A 15,797-nucleotide genomic window follows, 5' to 3' on the forward strand; every position below is an offset into this window, starting at 1 on the left:
AACGCAATCTTCATCTAAAGGTGTGAGCCGGTCCAACGATCCTCGATGGTGACAGCAGTGAGTTGCTGAAACTGTCTGTGGTGGTATCGCATGCATTGTGCCTTTTTCGTGTATTATCAAAAAAAAAAGTATATTGGCTACTAGTAGACCCGGCAGACGTTGTCCTGCATAGTAGGCGAAAATGCGCGTTCTGCACTGCCCATGCGAAGTTTCTATACGATTCTCAATTTTAATGTTTTGCCATTTACTTGACTTTAGTCGTAATTTTGCATAGGGAAATATCATAAAAACCCGTCGGAAACCGTAACGAACATATCCGCTGAAGGAATGAAGAAAATCCATCCAGCCGTTTTTGAGTTAAGCGGATACGAACACAGACCATTTCATTTTTATTATATAGATAACTTTTGAGCCCATAGTTCGGTATGACCAATTTTCAATGGGAAATTACATACGGGACAGGTTTTACAGTCGAATACAACTTGTTGCAAGCAAATTGGTTCCAGATAAAGGCCTAAAACATGAGTGAGTGTTATCAAAAAATCGTCTTTGGAGTGAACATATAGCTCTTTCGTTACATCTTGCCAAAACATTCTATCTTTGGATCGATAATTTAAAAACCAAATAAAACAAAACGGGCTAAGAAATTATCACTCAAGTTTTTGATGTGTCTAATGCGCGAGAAAGGCACCAACACAGCTAGGTAGTTCAATAAGGGTTTACTATTATAGCGGTCTTGTATTCAGTTCAGGGAAGGGTCGTTGATAGTCATTCGGCCGAAAAACATTTGGCCGAATATCCCGAAAGCCATCTAGCCGTCCCCATTTAACCGAATTGTACGTTTTTCCGAAACGGTTATTTGGCTGAAAACGATTTGGTCAAAAATATCATTTGAACCAAAGCGATATCTAGCAGAACTGGGCATTAACCTAAATAGGTCATTCGGCCTAAAATTCTGTTAGTCAGAAATGGTCATTTGATCAAAAATCAGTATTTTCGGCCAAACGACTTTTTGGCCAAAAGACCTATTTAGTCATGTATTTTCTGTTTTAAATTTACAAATGGTAATGTGTACGTTCTCGGTGCTTTGCTCATTTCTGCCAAACGGCATTTTCGGCCGAATAACCTATTCAGCCATATGATAAGTTCGGCCGTATATCCTTTCCGCCCATATGTCGCTTTCACCCAAATGACATTTTCGACAAAATGATATTTACAATCGTATGACCTGTTCGGATAAACGACAATTTCTGCCAATTCCACTTCTGTTCAACAACCGCTTCGGCCATATGAGCGGTTCAGCCAATCGACTTTTCAGCAAATCAACCTATTCGGCTAAACGGCTTTTTTGGCCAAATAATCTTTTCAGTCAAACGACATTTTCTGTCGTTTGATGCATTTTGCCAAGTACTTGTGTATGCTTGTGTTTTTTATTGGACGCGACCATCGTGATGTTTGTGCGGTCGGTAAAATAATTAGTTAATGCGCGTTCAATTGTGAGAGAGCGTTTCTTCGTTTTCATTAGTATATAAAGCTCTGACGATCACATCACTTATCAGTGTAAATCTAGACCAAAACGAGAGAGGTTTGCCTGAAACTCATTCGGCTGAAAATCATTTGGCCGAATTTCACTATTCCGGACAAACCATTAGGCCAACCTATACGGTCAAATAACCTATTTGGACAAATGACTCAATTCAATCTGCGTATTGATGTGTGTCCTGGTCCAAGGATCATCGACGGTTGCGTTCGACGTAGTATTCGGCGACGTTTTGGACATGATGCTAGACTCACTTCTTTCGGTCCGCAGAATTTCAAACAGAATATTCGATCGCAGGATTAGGAAAACTTAAAAAAAGCTGTTTTCCTATTATTTTTACGCAGAATTATTCTGATTCTTTTCAACAGAAAATTTTATGTTCAGAATATTACCGGTAATTATTTTTATACATTTCCATAGGAAAATCAGAATTTCCACTAGAAAATACTCAAACAATATTCTAAGCTTCTTTCACTTAAATTTCCACCGGACATTCTTTTGAATTTTAAAAAGAAACCTCCACAGGAAAAATTCTAAATTTTCATATAGCCATTCCATACCTTGGCAAAAAAACTATTTTTGAACAGATGCCCAAAATTTTAAAAGGAAATAACACAAATCACGCTAAAGGTATTCTCACAAAAGTTTTTTTTAAATACCGAATGCTTGATGGCGTCAGACGGCGGTACCAAGATCGACATAGGCGCACGGATCAAGAAAGCAAAGGCTGCCTTTGCGAGTTTAAGAAATATCTGGAAAAACAGGCAGATAAATGAACGCACCAAAATACGAATTTTCAACTCTAACGTGAAATCTGTGCTGTTATACGCTAGCGAAACATAGTGTGTATCAGTGGAGAACACTCAACGGCTGCAGGTGTTCATTAACAGATGCCTGCGATATATAATTCGGGCCTGGTGGCCTCACAACTGGATCTCAAACAACGAGCTCCATCGTCGTTGTCACCAGAGGCCGATAGCAACAGAAATTCGGGATCGGAAGTGGGGCTGGGTCGGCCACACTCTACGTAGGGGTGGAAATGAAATCTGTAAACAAGCATTAGACTGGAACCCAGCGGGACATCGCAGCACAGGCAGACCCAGAGGCTCATGGCGGCGAAGCCTCAATAAAGAAATAAAAGAAGTCGACCGAAATCTAACCTGGCAACAGGTTAAAGCGATAGCCGGGCAACACTCAGGATGGAGATCTTTCAAGTCGGCCCTTTGCACCACCGGAGATGTACAGGATCCATAAGTAAGTAAGTAAATGCTTGAAAAAGGCAATGACATCGCTAGGTAGTTCAATCAGATTTTTTTTATAGTGGTCTTGTATTCAGCTCGGGGAATGGTCGTTGATAGTCATTCGGCCGGAAATAATTTGGTCGAATGCCTTATGGCCGAAAGACATCAAGCCGTCTCCATTTAACCGAATTGTACCTTTGGTTGAAACGGTTAGTAGGCCGAAAACGATTTGGCCGAAAATGTGGAATAAGAAGTTAGAAGTGATGAGTGAGAAGAGAGGCGTTTCCTTTCTCACTTTACGCAGTGAGAAGTGATAAGGAAAATATCTCACTTCTCACTATGAAAAGTGAGTAGCCAAATGTCCTATTCGGCAGAATGATGTTTTCGACCAAATGACCTATTCGGTTGGATGACCCGTTCGACCAAATGGCTTTCGACTGAATGGGTTTCGGCCAAACGACCCTTCCCCAAACTAAATGACCTGTTCAGCCAAATAAACTGTGATAACCAAATGACATGTTCGGCTAAATTACCTGTTTGGCCAAATAATTTTCGGCGTAATGGTCTGTTCTGCCAAATGGTATATTAGACCAAGTAACTTCCGGCCTAGTAGCCTTAAGCCAAATGTTATTCGGTCGAATGGTTTTCGATTAAACGTCCCTTCACCGACCAAGACCTACTCAGTAACGACGAGGTAAACACGGTTTCTTAATGGCAAAAATCATCTACTAATGTTCTGATGGCGTTTTTGATCTTTGTATTTATTGAGTTACTGAAACTTTATTCATTCTGCAATTTCACTGGTTCTGGTCAATCACGGAGTAGTAATCATATACAGTCTGTCAAAGCTAAGCTAAGCAGTCATGTTAAATTTTCGGCCAATCAACCTTTTCGGTGAAATGACCAGTTCGGCCGAAAGATATTTTCGGCCGTATCTCAGTTTAGGCCAAATGAAATTTTCGGCCAGATGTCTTTCGGCCTCATGATTTCTCGCTTAACTTTAAGGACCTAAGTAACATTTTTTCATTAACTAATTTGAATATTGCAATCATCAGACCAATATGAAAGCTTTTGATTGCAATACTCAAATTAATTCATGAAAAAAATGTTACTTAGGTCCTTTTGAAAAGTCAAGCGAGATTTGTATGGCCAAATGACATATTTGGCCAAACATCTTCCGACCTGGTCGTCATCGTAAAAACGGCTTTCAAACGAATGATTTTCGCCAAACGACTCTTAATCTTACTCTTACGACTCAGCCATGCTTTCGCTCATCTATAGATTCTACTATCTATAGTCTGGCCATACATTTGTCGGATCTGCGGGGGTATACTGTACTTTTATTGTCACCAGGCAGCGGGGAAAAAGGCGGAACTGTTGAATATGCGACAGGCAGTGACTATTGTCTTATCATCTTTCTCTTTCAAGCACACAGAAAGAATAGGATTTGTTTTCATCGGGAAACGTTTTCCGATGAAAACAAATCCTGTCCCGTTAATGCACTTGAAAGAGAAAGATAATTAGACGTTAGCATGCTTTCTGTACTTTGCTGAAATAACTACTTTGGTTATTATTTCTCAAAGCTTTTATAGATTGGCTATTTTTCCGCAAGCAGCACGTGCTATCAAAACATTCAACACCTCGCTTTACCTCGTAGCTTTCCTGCTCCCTATGGTGAATCCGACCAAAAAGTTTAATTTTATTGACCTAACGAAGTACAACAATACCTCCAAACTACTGACAAACCCATTCTAAAGTTGAATTTTTCTTTATCCGAAAGGATCCGATAGTGATTTGCACCTCCCATCATTCAGAGTTCAGAGAGCGATAGCATTTATTTAAGCACAACTTCCCCAGAGAGCCAATATGAGAAGACTATAACCATTATGAAAATTTTGAAAAAAACCCAGATTAATCCACCTAGCGGAGATGATGCCTTTCTCGTGCATCGTAAAATGTACTGAAAAAATGACATAAGAAAGGTCAAAAAAGCACTTTAGGGGAATAGATTGCATATTTTCTATCATTTTGCGTGTTTTTGCATTAATTACTATGCATTCCCACCATTCCACAATAGGAAAAAAGGATATATTTTTGGCCAAAACTATGAATCCTGCAATAAATGGTGGTATTCATCATAAAAACAAAGATAGAAATGAAAAATATTTTTTTAGAGGCTTCAATGGGGTATAGGACCAATTTTCGGCATAATATCGATTTTTGTCATATTTTACAAAACCAACGGAGTTTGGTAACTTTTGGGCTTGCAGTAAGCCTGTTTGATGCTAAATAAAATACAATTGGTCATATGAAGATTTCAAGGTATATTCGTGTCACTGATAAATGGACGCTACACAGATTTCCTAAAATAATAGAAAAAAGCATCATTAGCTTCTGGTGTAGAAAATTCACTGAGTAGAACATATTTAACTAACAAAGGAAGGTAGATCGGATTCAATTAGCGTCATATTGTGACATCAGTGAAATAGAATTTCATTTATTTGATATTTCATTGAGATTTCTTTTATAATTATAAAAAGGTATTGTGGCAAGGAGTTTTTCAACACGTTTTTCATCCACACGTTTTTCATCCAACACGTTATGATTGAATCTATAATTCGCTTCTATTATGTAGTAGGTAATGCCAAAATTGTGAATTTTGAACCCCTTCCCTTCTCACTGCGTAACGATTTTTATACGATAGATGATTTTTTTCTTGAATTAGGCGCAACGTTTAAGACATAACCCTCCCCCTCAAAATGTTATGTAAATTGTGTTCGTCGCCAAATCCAATTGAAATTTGTTTATTTAAATATAACACCAACAGACTACAGACTAATTCCAATGATGTGTAAAAAAATATATGTATATAATAAATAAGATTCGTTACGGACAAATTAAACATCACATATTCATCATCATTAATCACAAATGGCATTATTGTGTAACTACAGATGAAAATTGAAAAAAAGGAATTTACCAAAAAACCTGATTAATCTTCCTAACGGTAATGTTGTCTTTCTCAAGCATTATAAGAAGATGTATTTTCGTCATAACTTTTGAGCCCATAGTCCGATTTAGCCAATTTTTAATAGGAAATAACGGAACAACATTCTCGGACGAATGAAACTTGTTGCGAGTAGGGGAATTTTGGGTAAAACCGACACTGCGGGTAAGACCGACACCACTACAAATCCCTGATTTCAGGTGATAATCGGACAGAATTTCGACGCACTTTGAATAAACGTTTGATTTCTTGTGTTTCTAGTCATTGTGTAACTGGCGAAGACGTGGAAGAGTCATAATAAACAGACAATTAGCATTGATCACCATTGAGGAGATAAGTTATGTAAAATTTTGGCATCGGTGTATAAGCTTTTCCAACAATAATTTGTTGATTTTCAGTATTTAATCCATCTCTGATCCATAATTGAACATCATTTTGCGTATGTTGTGGAAAAATAGTTAAATTTTATAATTAAAAACATCCACATGTATCTCATCATTATTATGCTATCAGTTGGGGTAAATTCGACACCTGCCATCGAATCACGAAAAACCTCTGTTTTATTAGACACATCATACGCATAATATAATTCAATTATTGGAAAACGAAGCGCCGGGGAATATAACTTAATCATAGACTGATTACATACCATATCATCTTCGTGCGTAACAATAGGTCTGAGGGGCAATGTTGAGTCATCAAGGAAAACCTGCAGGTCGGATAACAATAGCGCTCAAAGAAGAACCGTATTTTTAGGCTTATTTTGCTTTTAGATATATTCAATCCGTTCTCTAGTGTTGTTCTTTCGTTATCCATTGTCACCCCTGTAAACATGTAGCTTGTCACCTGCGGAACTAGTCATTTTCATTTCTTGTCATAACTGCACCACACGCATTTATTTTAAATCACCGTTATAAACAACTTTTTAAAATAAGTGAAATTTAATTGTAGGTCAATATTTAATTTGTTACTAACATTCTTATACTCTATATATTTTTCACCCGACCCACTAAAGAAACTAAATAAAATATGATATGTGGTGATGATTTTAAATATATAAAATTTTATTCAACCATCGTTTATGAGTGACCCCTAAACATGAATTTCATACACAAATATCAAAATGAATGTTGCTAAACATTTTCAATTATGTTGTAACATCATTAAGGCTTGTTCTGATGTTCAAATCCATAACGACTTGATGTGTCGGTTTTACCCTCATGTGGTGTCGATCTTACCCACACTCCAGCTGTTTGGGCTGGAAGATGGACTGTTCGCGTTTTAATCATAAATCAAATTCTATCAATAAATATTATTCTGAGACCTCATAGACTGATGCATGAAGAGCCAAAGTATGCTTGTATGAGATTTCTAGACCGGAAAATTGCTTCATAGATTGGGGAACTGTAAAGTTGCTTAAGGTGTCGGTTTTACCCACTTTTCCCCTAAATCGGTTTAGGGAAGTGCCTTAAAAAGAGTTAAGATCATTTTTGCTCACACACATACAGACATTCACACACTAGTACACACAGACATCACCTCGATTCGTCGAAGTGGGTCGATAGGTATACAACACTATGGGTGTTCGGGCCATCTTTTATATTGAGGATATGGAAAAGCTAATATCATCTACCAAACTTGGACGTACATGTTTATGATAGAATTAGAGGCGAAAGTATAGAATTGATAGTTCCGTTAGGATACGGCAGGCTAACGGAACTATCAATTCTATACTTTCTAATTCTATACAATTCTATACTTACATGTACGTCCAAGTTTGGAAGATGATACAGTCAAACCTCCATGAGTCGATATTGAAGGGACCATCGACTCATGGAAAAATCGAGATGTGGAGTAGCAAAACCTTGGAAAGCTCTTTGGAGGGACCATCACAGTAACCCAGAAAATATTTTTTAGTATGGAATAATTTGCTTCCATGAGTCGATATCGAGTCATAGAACATCGACTCATGGAGGTTTGACTGTATTAGCATTTCCATATCATTGTAAATCGTTTAACTTCACGTAGAAGTAACACACACGAAATCATTAATTTAGCATCTTTTATATGCTTTTAGAGTGATCATATAGCTTCTATGTATACTTAGTACACGCGAAAGGCAAAAAAGAGCAATTTTTCAAATTCATGTATCTCACAAAATGGTGAATTTGGGCAGAATTTTATTCATGGTCCTCAAAGTTTAGGAGTTCAACAGTGTAGTGCATGTTGTTTTACTGCGGGGTATTGCGGGGTACCAAACTGTTTTGTTCGTTGAATATTGCGTAAAATATGCTTTTACAAAACTACTAAAAACTAAATTCTGGACGGAGCTATTATTACATTATTACGCCTATTGCATAGATCTGTTCAAGAGCTTTGTAACGATATATAAATATGTTACTTTTGAGACGAAAATATGGCAAAACTGCCTGTTTTCCTAAAAATCGTAAAAATGTCATTTCTAGGAGGGGTCAATTGGAACCCCTCCCTAAAAATTCTAAAAAATAGAAACCGCCCTGATTATAAAAATATAGGTTATAAGCTGTGTATTCATCACATTTTACACGACCAAATCGAAAATTGGCCTTTTGGTAGTTTTGGCCACTCCTTCATATGGGGCTGTCCTATTGTGCATTCTTGAAAAAAAAATTTATCGATTTTGAAAAAAAAAATTCCAAGGGGGGACCCTTGGCAATGGAAACGGTTTAGCGGGTCGGGGATGTAGTCCTGCCTCCCTCGTTTGCTGTTGGAGGTGGTCCCTAACCCCGCACTTCCTGGACAACCCAGGATGTCTGTTGAGCAGATTCCCCCTCCATTTCTTAGGAAGAAAAAACACACACACACATACATACGCACATACAGACATCACCTCGATTCGTCGAACTGAGTCGATCGGTATATAACACTATGGGTCTCCGGGCCTTCTATCCATTTTTTTTTGGAGTGATCCTATACTGCCGCTAACCGCAAGTCGAGCACATCTGAACTTTTGGCAATTTTGAGTAATTATCATATTTCACTTTATTTTCACATGTACTATCCTTTAGGCTATTCTATTCGAGAAGTTTGTTCTATAAAAGTGGAAAAAAATACCAAGTCAAATTGTCCCATATGGAAAACTAATCGCAAGTCAGTCACATCGAGTCACTTCGTAGAATGGCATACAAATTGATCATATTTGTTCAATACATGTGCTCAGAACACCTCTCAGATACAAAAACAAATCATTTTCAAAGAAAAATACGGAAGAAAATTGTGTAAACATTTGTAATTTTAGTTTATGTTGTGGTTGGAAGTTAGGTTGAATTCAAGATTGATGCATAGAGGAATATACTGTCGCTGGAGGCCCATATACAGATGTGCTCGACTTGCGGTTAGCGGCAGTATACGTTGCATCAGTAAATTCCAATATAACGCTACATATATATCATACGCTACTAATATGAATCATTTCCATTTAATCAACATGCTAATTTGAGTGACTGTAACAATAATTTACAAAGTGACCCATATATGTTGGGTCAGTGTAGCAAAGGTTCTTTGGAATATGTTTTAGTTTATGATAATAAAGTTTTTTTGAGATGATATTTACTTCCCATTTTACTTAATAAACAACGAACTTACTATTGAGAAACCATTTCAATGTCTCACCCAGAGAATGAGTTGGATTTTAAACTGATATACTTCAGGGCTTTGATAAATTTACGCCTTTGTTTTTCTACCATTTAATCAATAAAATTAAATGATGAGAATAAGGCATAATCAACCTATTTCCGAATGTTATTCATATGAATCGCGATGCTATCCTTCAAAATCATAAGCGAGGTTGCTCGGTGAGCGCATTTTTGAAATCTGCGAATGATTTTATCAACAGACTCATCAGATAAAAGAATCATTTACAATAAAATTGCTACACACTTAAAATAAATCGCCGAATTCGGTAAAATTTTACCGAAATCTCAACAGCAGAACTGTTCGGTAAATAATTTAACTGATTTTCGGTGATTTTGACAGTTGAGCAATGGAAAAAATTACAAAAAATCTGTAAAATAAATTACCGAACAGTTCTGCTGTTGAGATTTCGGTAAAATTTACCGAATACGGTGAAATGAGGTAAGTGTGTACTATTTGTATTCTCAGCAGGGTTCTCAATGAGTGCCAAAACCAATGATAGTCATCCTTACAGACACGTCCACTTGCCCAAACATGGGTGGGTCTTGGTACAAAGTGACAAGTAGCAGAAATGACGTAGCGGGATTCTTAAGAAGCATGAGATACATCCTGCAAGCTACTAATCTTATGACCGTTCAAAAATGCTCTAAAGTTCCGGGTCTTATTTTGGACAAGATATGTGGAATCAGGAATGATTATTGATTATGGTTTTACAATGGACGTCCAATAATTTATCTAAACTTGGTAGAATTTATAACTAAGATATAAACATATTATAAACATGTAATTAATCATATTAGCAGATTTCAACAATCTTTATTTTCCACAGAACGTCGAATCCTTAAGGAAAACCATAAAATCATCAAAACATTTATTTTCTTGGAAAGCCTAAACATTCTTGATTCCTGAGTCTCCAGACAATCTTGGATTAAAAATACTTAGAATCTCTAGACAATCTTGGATTAAAAATCTTTCCGGACTATCAGGAGACTTTTTGGAAAAGAATACATTCTTTAAAATTCCGGATACCATCAGTTTAACCTCAATTTATTTGAAATAATTATTTTGAATAAATTTGTTATAGTAAAACTTTGTGGAAAAACTTTTGTTCAAAGGTGTGTAACATATAAGTTTTCCTTATTTTTTATGTGGGAAATGAAATACTTTCATACTTGTTGAGTTTTGACATCGATACTACATTACTGACATTATATTATGTCTATTAACGGACTACCATCACGATATCACGAAAATCTGCGATGTGGGCTTTCAAAGCATCCAAGAGTTTCAAAATGTTCAGGCTGCATGCTTCACCATATTTGTCTCTAATAGCATTATTTTTGTTTTTTACAAATTTGAGTTTTGCTCAACGGAATGTGACTGACTTGTGGTTACTTTTCTCATTGAGGTGAAAAGTAATCGCAAGTCAGTCACATTGCGATTTCCAACACGTAAAGTGAGTTTTTCACATTGTAGCCACTATGATCCATTAAATATTCAAACAATCCTTGGTGTGTGACGTTTAGAGCTAGGTAATCAAAATTACTTATACACAATTTTTGACGAGAAAAATTACAAAAACTTTGCGAGCAGTTTTCTCAATTGCACGTTTTTCCAGATGTGCTCGACTTGCGGTTAGCGGCAGTATAGCCTTTCGGTACAACTTTGATAGGCAAAATTGAAACGTTCTATTTTTCAAGCTTAGCCTAACATTCGTTCAATTTTGAATCAACAACAGGCCAATATTTTAGGCTGGTTTACACGGGCAGCACTTTTTCTTTTTGTTTTCGATTTTATAAATAGTCGGAGACTTCAAACGTATGTCTTCTTTAAGAAAGTTGACCTCGAACGAATCAAAGAATTGACTGAGGCAATAAAATGAGATACGATTTTTGAAATAGATTTTTTTTTAAATCTTTAGGTGTTCTTTTAATTTTAGATTAAGTTCATTAAGATCAAGTTCAGGTTTTTTGAAATAGTCGTTGTGGACAGTATGAGCTGAAAGGAATCATGAGTAAAAAACTTTCAGCATTTTAAATGATCTTTCAGTCTGTTCTAAGCATTTTTAAGATTCCTGACTTGAAAAAGGGGGTAAGTGTAAAAATCGACTCGAAAAATTGTAATTGTACATTCTTTACAATTTTTACCACACCATAACATTGTGCAAGCATATACTTTGATGCCCACACTAATACTATATTAAAATTTGTATAATACATACACTAACACAGTTAACGCTTCAGCTGTCATTGGAGGTTTCGAAAAAAGTTAATTTTTGCATTCATAAAATCAATTCTTATTTGCACAGATTGTCCCTATTTTTAGTGAATTTATGTCACACGTGACTATTTTAATACAATTAAACTAATAACATTCAATTTGTAGTGGTTTGTACCATGAAAGAAAATAATTTGAAGATTTTACACTTACCCCTGATATCAAACACTGCGGGGGAAGTGGAAAATGTTCTGATTACGCAATTATTTCCTTCCCTCCAGGGTTTATTTTGATGGCTGTGAATCTTAATATGTTCATTCTTTCTTATCATTATGATTTCAGTGGTGATTGGACTAATGTACATAAGAAAAAGTCTGATTAATCCACCTATCGGTATTAATACCTTTCACATGTTTTACATATGAAAAAAATGTATGAGAAAGAAAAAATAGCACCGGTAGGTGAATATATTCCATAATTCATATTCATTTATATTTATAGCAAGTTTTGCCGTTGAATGCAATTTTTTGTGCGAACAAATTGGTTAAGGACAAGTGCTTAAAAATAGGAGATAATTTTGTACGTGTTTTTCGCACACACAGACATCTTCTCAATTCGTTAAACTAAGTTGATTAGTTTATAACCCTGTAAGCCCCATTTTTCCTATAAAAAGTTCATCTTTGAGGCGAACCTATTGTACGTACACTTAATGTTCGAGAAGGCAAAACCAGCCCTTCACTAGCTATTACGAGAATTCCTTGGTGACCTATTCCGTTAAGCCAATGAAATTATTCGACGAAAGATACTCAGGCAATTACCGTTTGGATTTTAATTATTTGTAACTACTCTTCACAGTTGAAGGTCAAGGTAACATGGGTTTTCCACTTACCCCATTCACTGGGTTAAGTGGAAAAACAACAGCTAATTTTTAAATCTTTTTCCATAAATTTCAAGCAACCAAAATGGTATGAATTACCGCACAGTTGATGCAAAATTGACTATTTTTGATAGCCCATTTTGATTGAATGCATTTAGATCAGAAAATTATTTTGAGCTTTTTAGTGGAATGTTTTCACCTGTCATAAGACGAGTTTGAACAATCCCATTGAATTCCACCACTTAAGTGGTGGAATTCAATGGGATTGTTCAAACTCGTCTTATGACAGGTACATTTAGATCATTTAAATTGGTTTTACACTCATTCAAACATGCACTATCGATTTTTCCTTTTCCACTTCCCCCAGTGTACCTTACATATTTTGTAAATACTAAAATACTACTACTTGTTTAGGTCAGTGAAGCATGAAAGTCATATTTTTGGATTTTTAAGTTACCTGGAGGTCCTGGAGGGCCGGGTGGCCCTTCGATGATACCCGCTGGGAACTGATCGCCCTTGAAGTGCGTCGTCAGCCCTCGATCACCTTTGTCTCCCCGATCACCCTATTCAAAGTAGAAAAATCAGAAATACATCTTTTACTTAAAGAACATTAAACTATCATCGTATCAATCAACACTTTACCTTTCCTCCCGGCAGTCCGGGCGTTCCCGGGTTACCAACGGGCCCCTTTTCGCCTGCCGTTCCCGGATCACCTTTGGGGCCGGGATCACCCGGCGGTCCGGGCCGTCCTTCCAGTCCCATCGGACCCGACGGCCCCACCGGTCCCGGTGGACCTGGAGGGCCTGGCTCTCCCGGCTCGCCCTGTTTATGCGTCGAAGCGCCAATGGTAAATCGAAACAGACAACAAAATAATCAATTAGTCACGCACGTGACCAAGAACGACGTAGCGTGGCGCGCCGCAACGATCGACGACCGAAACCGAAACGAAAAGCCATCCCATTGCGTGCATTTGTGCATGCTCTCGGCACGGCATGAGTGAAAACCGCACCACCGGTCGGTCGGTGTAGGGACGTGCGACCCAAAGGGCTATTTGAACAAGTGTGTTCTTCGTTGGACTCCGAGTGGGTTTGTTTACATGAAGATGACAGAATGTCGCTGCGCTTCGCTCTGGTCCGCGCGCATTTCAAATTAACAAGCAGCGTAGGAAGAGCTCAAGTGGCCCTTATTGCGCCAACACTGTCCCGCTGCAGTCCATCGGAGTTGGGACTCGGGAGGATTGCCGTGAGCAGGCGGCCACTTGACACTCGAAAGCCTACTTCGACTAATGTAGAAGCTGTCGAGGTGGGCGCTTTGTTGGTTTCGGTTTCGGGGGGATCCAAGCAGGCAGCGCTCGGCATAAATTGACATGCGGAATGTAAACATGAAAGCATGCGGTGCGTCTATTTAAGGGTTATGTCACTCACTATCATGCACAAGGGAGGAAATTTTACCTACGGAGCAAAGTAAATCTATCAACGACATACAGTTCTAACTAAGCGCAACTATAGTAAAAGCTTAACTCTACAAATGTTCTTCCACCACCGTTAGTAAAGCGGGACGATAGTAAAGCACCCTGCGGATGAAGCACCGGAGCAGTCATAATGGCTGGAGTGCACTCGGAGAAAAATTGCGAACAAAAAAGGAACACCGCTTGTACATGACAGAATACAGACAGGTCACGTCCTCCATGCAGCTTGGTTTGCTCGCCGGCGCACTTCATCCCCACATCTCGTCGGGAAAAATCCGTCTTAAATTACTACACTACTGGGGCGACATCACACCCAAGCATACGTGTGTCATAAAACTTGCAACGGATAGCTTTTGGCCGGAGCAGATGTACCTACATGCTGCTATGTCACTACTTCTGAGCGGGGGTCCTTTTCAGGGGATCAAATCGAGAGGATGAAATAGAGAAGCGTTGTCGCTTTTTGAAAGCGCTGGCGTGGTTAAAAATATATCATCTTTCCTCGGAGAATGTTGTTTTGAAATTTCAAGGGCTTTGAAATAAACTTCATTTTTGAAGTTATTTTTTTAGCTCAAGTTTTTGTGAAACAAATAAACATAACGCAGGTAAATATTGAAAATTGTTCGAATCATGAAAATGAAAAAAAAAAATGCTCGATAACCTACAAGGCACTAGCAAAACTAATTGTGTGAGTCAGCATCGTGTAAAATCACAACACAGTTGCTTAAGGACAAGCCTCCCAGAATCCGAAATTAAATCTAATACGAAAGTATCGCACAACTGTCATTTTTATTATTTCAGCTTTTCTGGGTCGCAGCATGCATGGAATAATAAAAATGACAGTTGTGCGTGGCCTTTATATTGAGTGGTGTGCCCTTGAAAACGCGAGAGAATTTGGTTTTGGATTCCGGGAGGCTTGTCGTTAAGAGGTATACCAAAAGAAATCTAAACTGAATTCTGGGATTTTTCAATTTCCGGATCCCAAAATGTGTCATAACAACAATTCATTTCAGATGTCGCCTACAATACTTTGATCAATTCAACCGGCATCACTTCCTCCAAAAGTGATGAAAAACTGCAGCGCGTGACAGCGAAATGAAAAAAAAACTGGGAAGGATGTTGGTAGCTATGAATCTTGGCAAGCCATGACGATGACGGAGATGACGAAATGTGGAAAACTGGTGAGGCAGGGCGGTGGTGATGATGACACGCGGCGGACCAAAAACCGCAAAGTGGGAGGACATGGAGGAACTCACCTTTAGTTGGATAATGTTTGCTGCAGACACGTTGTGACCAGCTGCTTGAAGGTCCTGGTAGGAGCGGTTCGGGGTGCAAGTGTTAACGTTAACAAAAATCCGTACAGGGGAAAAAAATGGTGCACAGGATACGGGGATGTGGAAAAGCGTGTCACGTGGTTGATAGCAGTGGGTGGTGTGGGCGGATCCCGTGGTGTTGAGTAATCGTGTAAAATAATTAAAACAGAAGAAAACAAAGAGTTGGTTAGCATAAACAGAGCAGGCGAAGCGTTTCCAGGGGTGACCATCTTGTTAAAATCCTTAATGCGGAATGTTCCACTATCAGAGATACAATTTGTTCCATTTGAATAAGATCCGTTCCTGTTCCGGTTTGACGGTGGTCAGTCGCCACCTCAACAAAGGATTCTTCCATGGGAAAAACTAGCTAAAATATGACTTTTAATTAAAATCGCACAATGAAACATCACGACACCAGCAACTCCGGTCGACCAGGTCCGTTTGATGCAGAGGATTGCAAATTCC

General features: G+C 38.1%; 1 protein-coding gene across 15 annotated transcripts in view; it reads right to left on the reverse strand.

The window, feature by feature from the left end:
* Nucleotides 1-15,797, reverse strand: part of LOC134221577 (collagen alpha chain CG42342) — a 638,959-nt gene that overhangs the window by 136,149 nt on the left and 487,013 nt on the right. For 12 of the 15 annotated variants that reach the window (XM_062700773.1, XM_062700777.1, XM_062700769.1 and 9 more), the window contains 2 exons: nt 13,197-13,376; nt 13,012-13,117 (listed from right to left, as the gene is read on the reverse strand). In XM_062700773.1, coding sequence (XP_062556757.1) covers nt 13,012-13,117; nt 13,197-13,376 — 286 coding nt within the window. Of the gene's footprint in view, nt 1-13,011; nt 13,118-13,196; nt 13,377-15,275; nt 15,330-15,797 lie in introns of all 15 variants that reach the window. The other 3 variants (XM_062700820.1, XM_062700835.1, XM_062700800.1) reach the window with 1 other exon arrangement.

The sequence above is a fragment of the Armigeres subalbatus genome, chromosome 1 (genome assembly GCF_024139115.2).
Source record: "Armigeres subalbatus isolate Guangzhou_Male chromosome 1, GZ_Asu_2, whole genome shotgun sequence".
Taxonomy (NCBI): Eukaryota; Metazoa; Arthropoda; class Insecta; order Diptera; family Culicidae; genus Armigeres; species Armigeres subalbatus.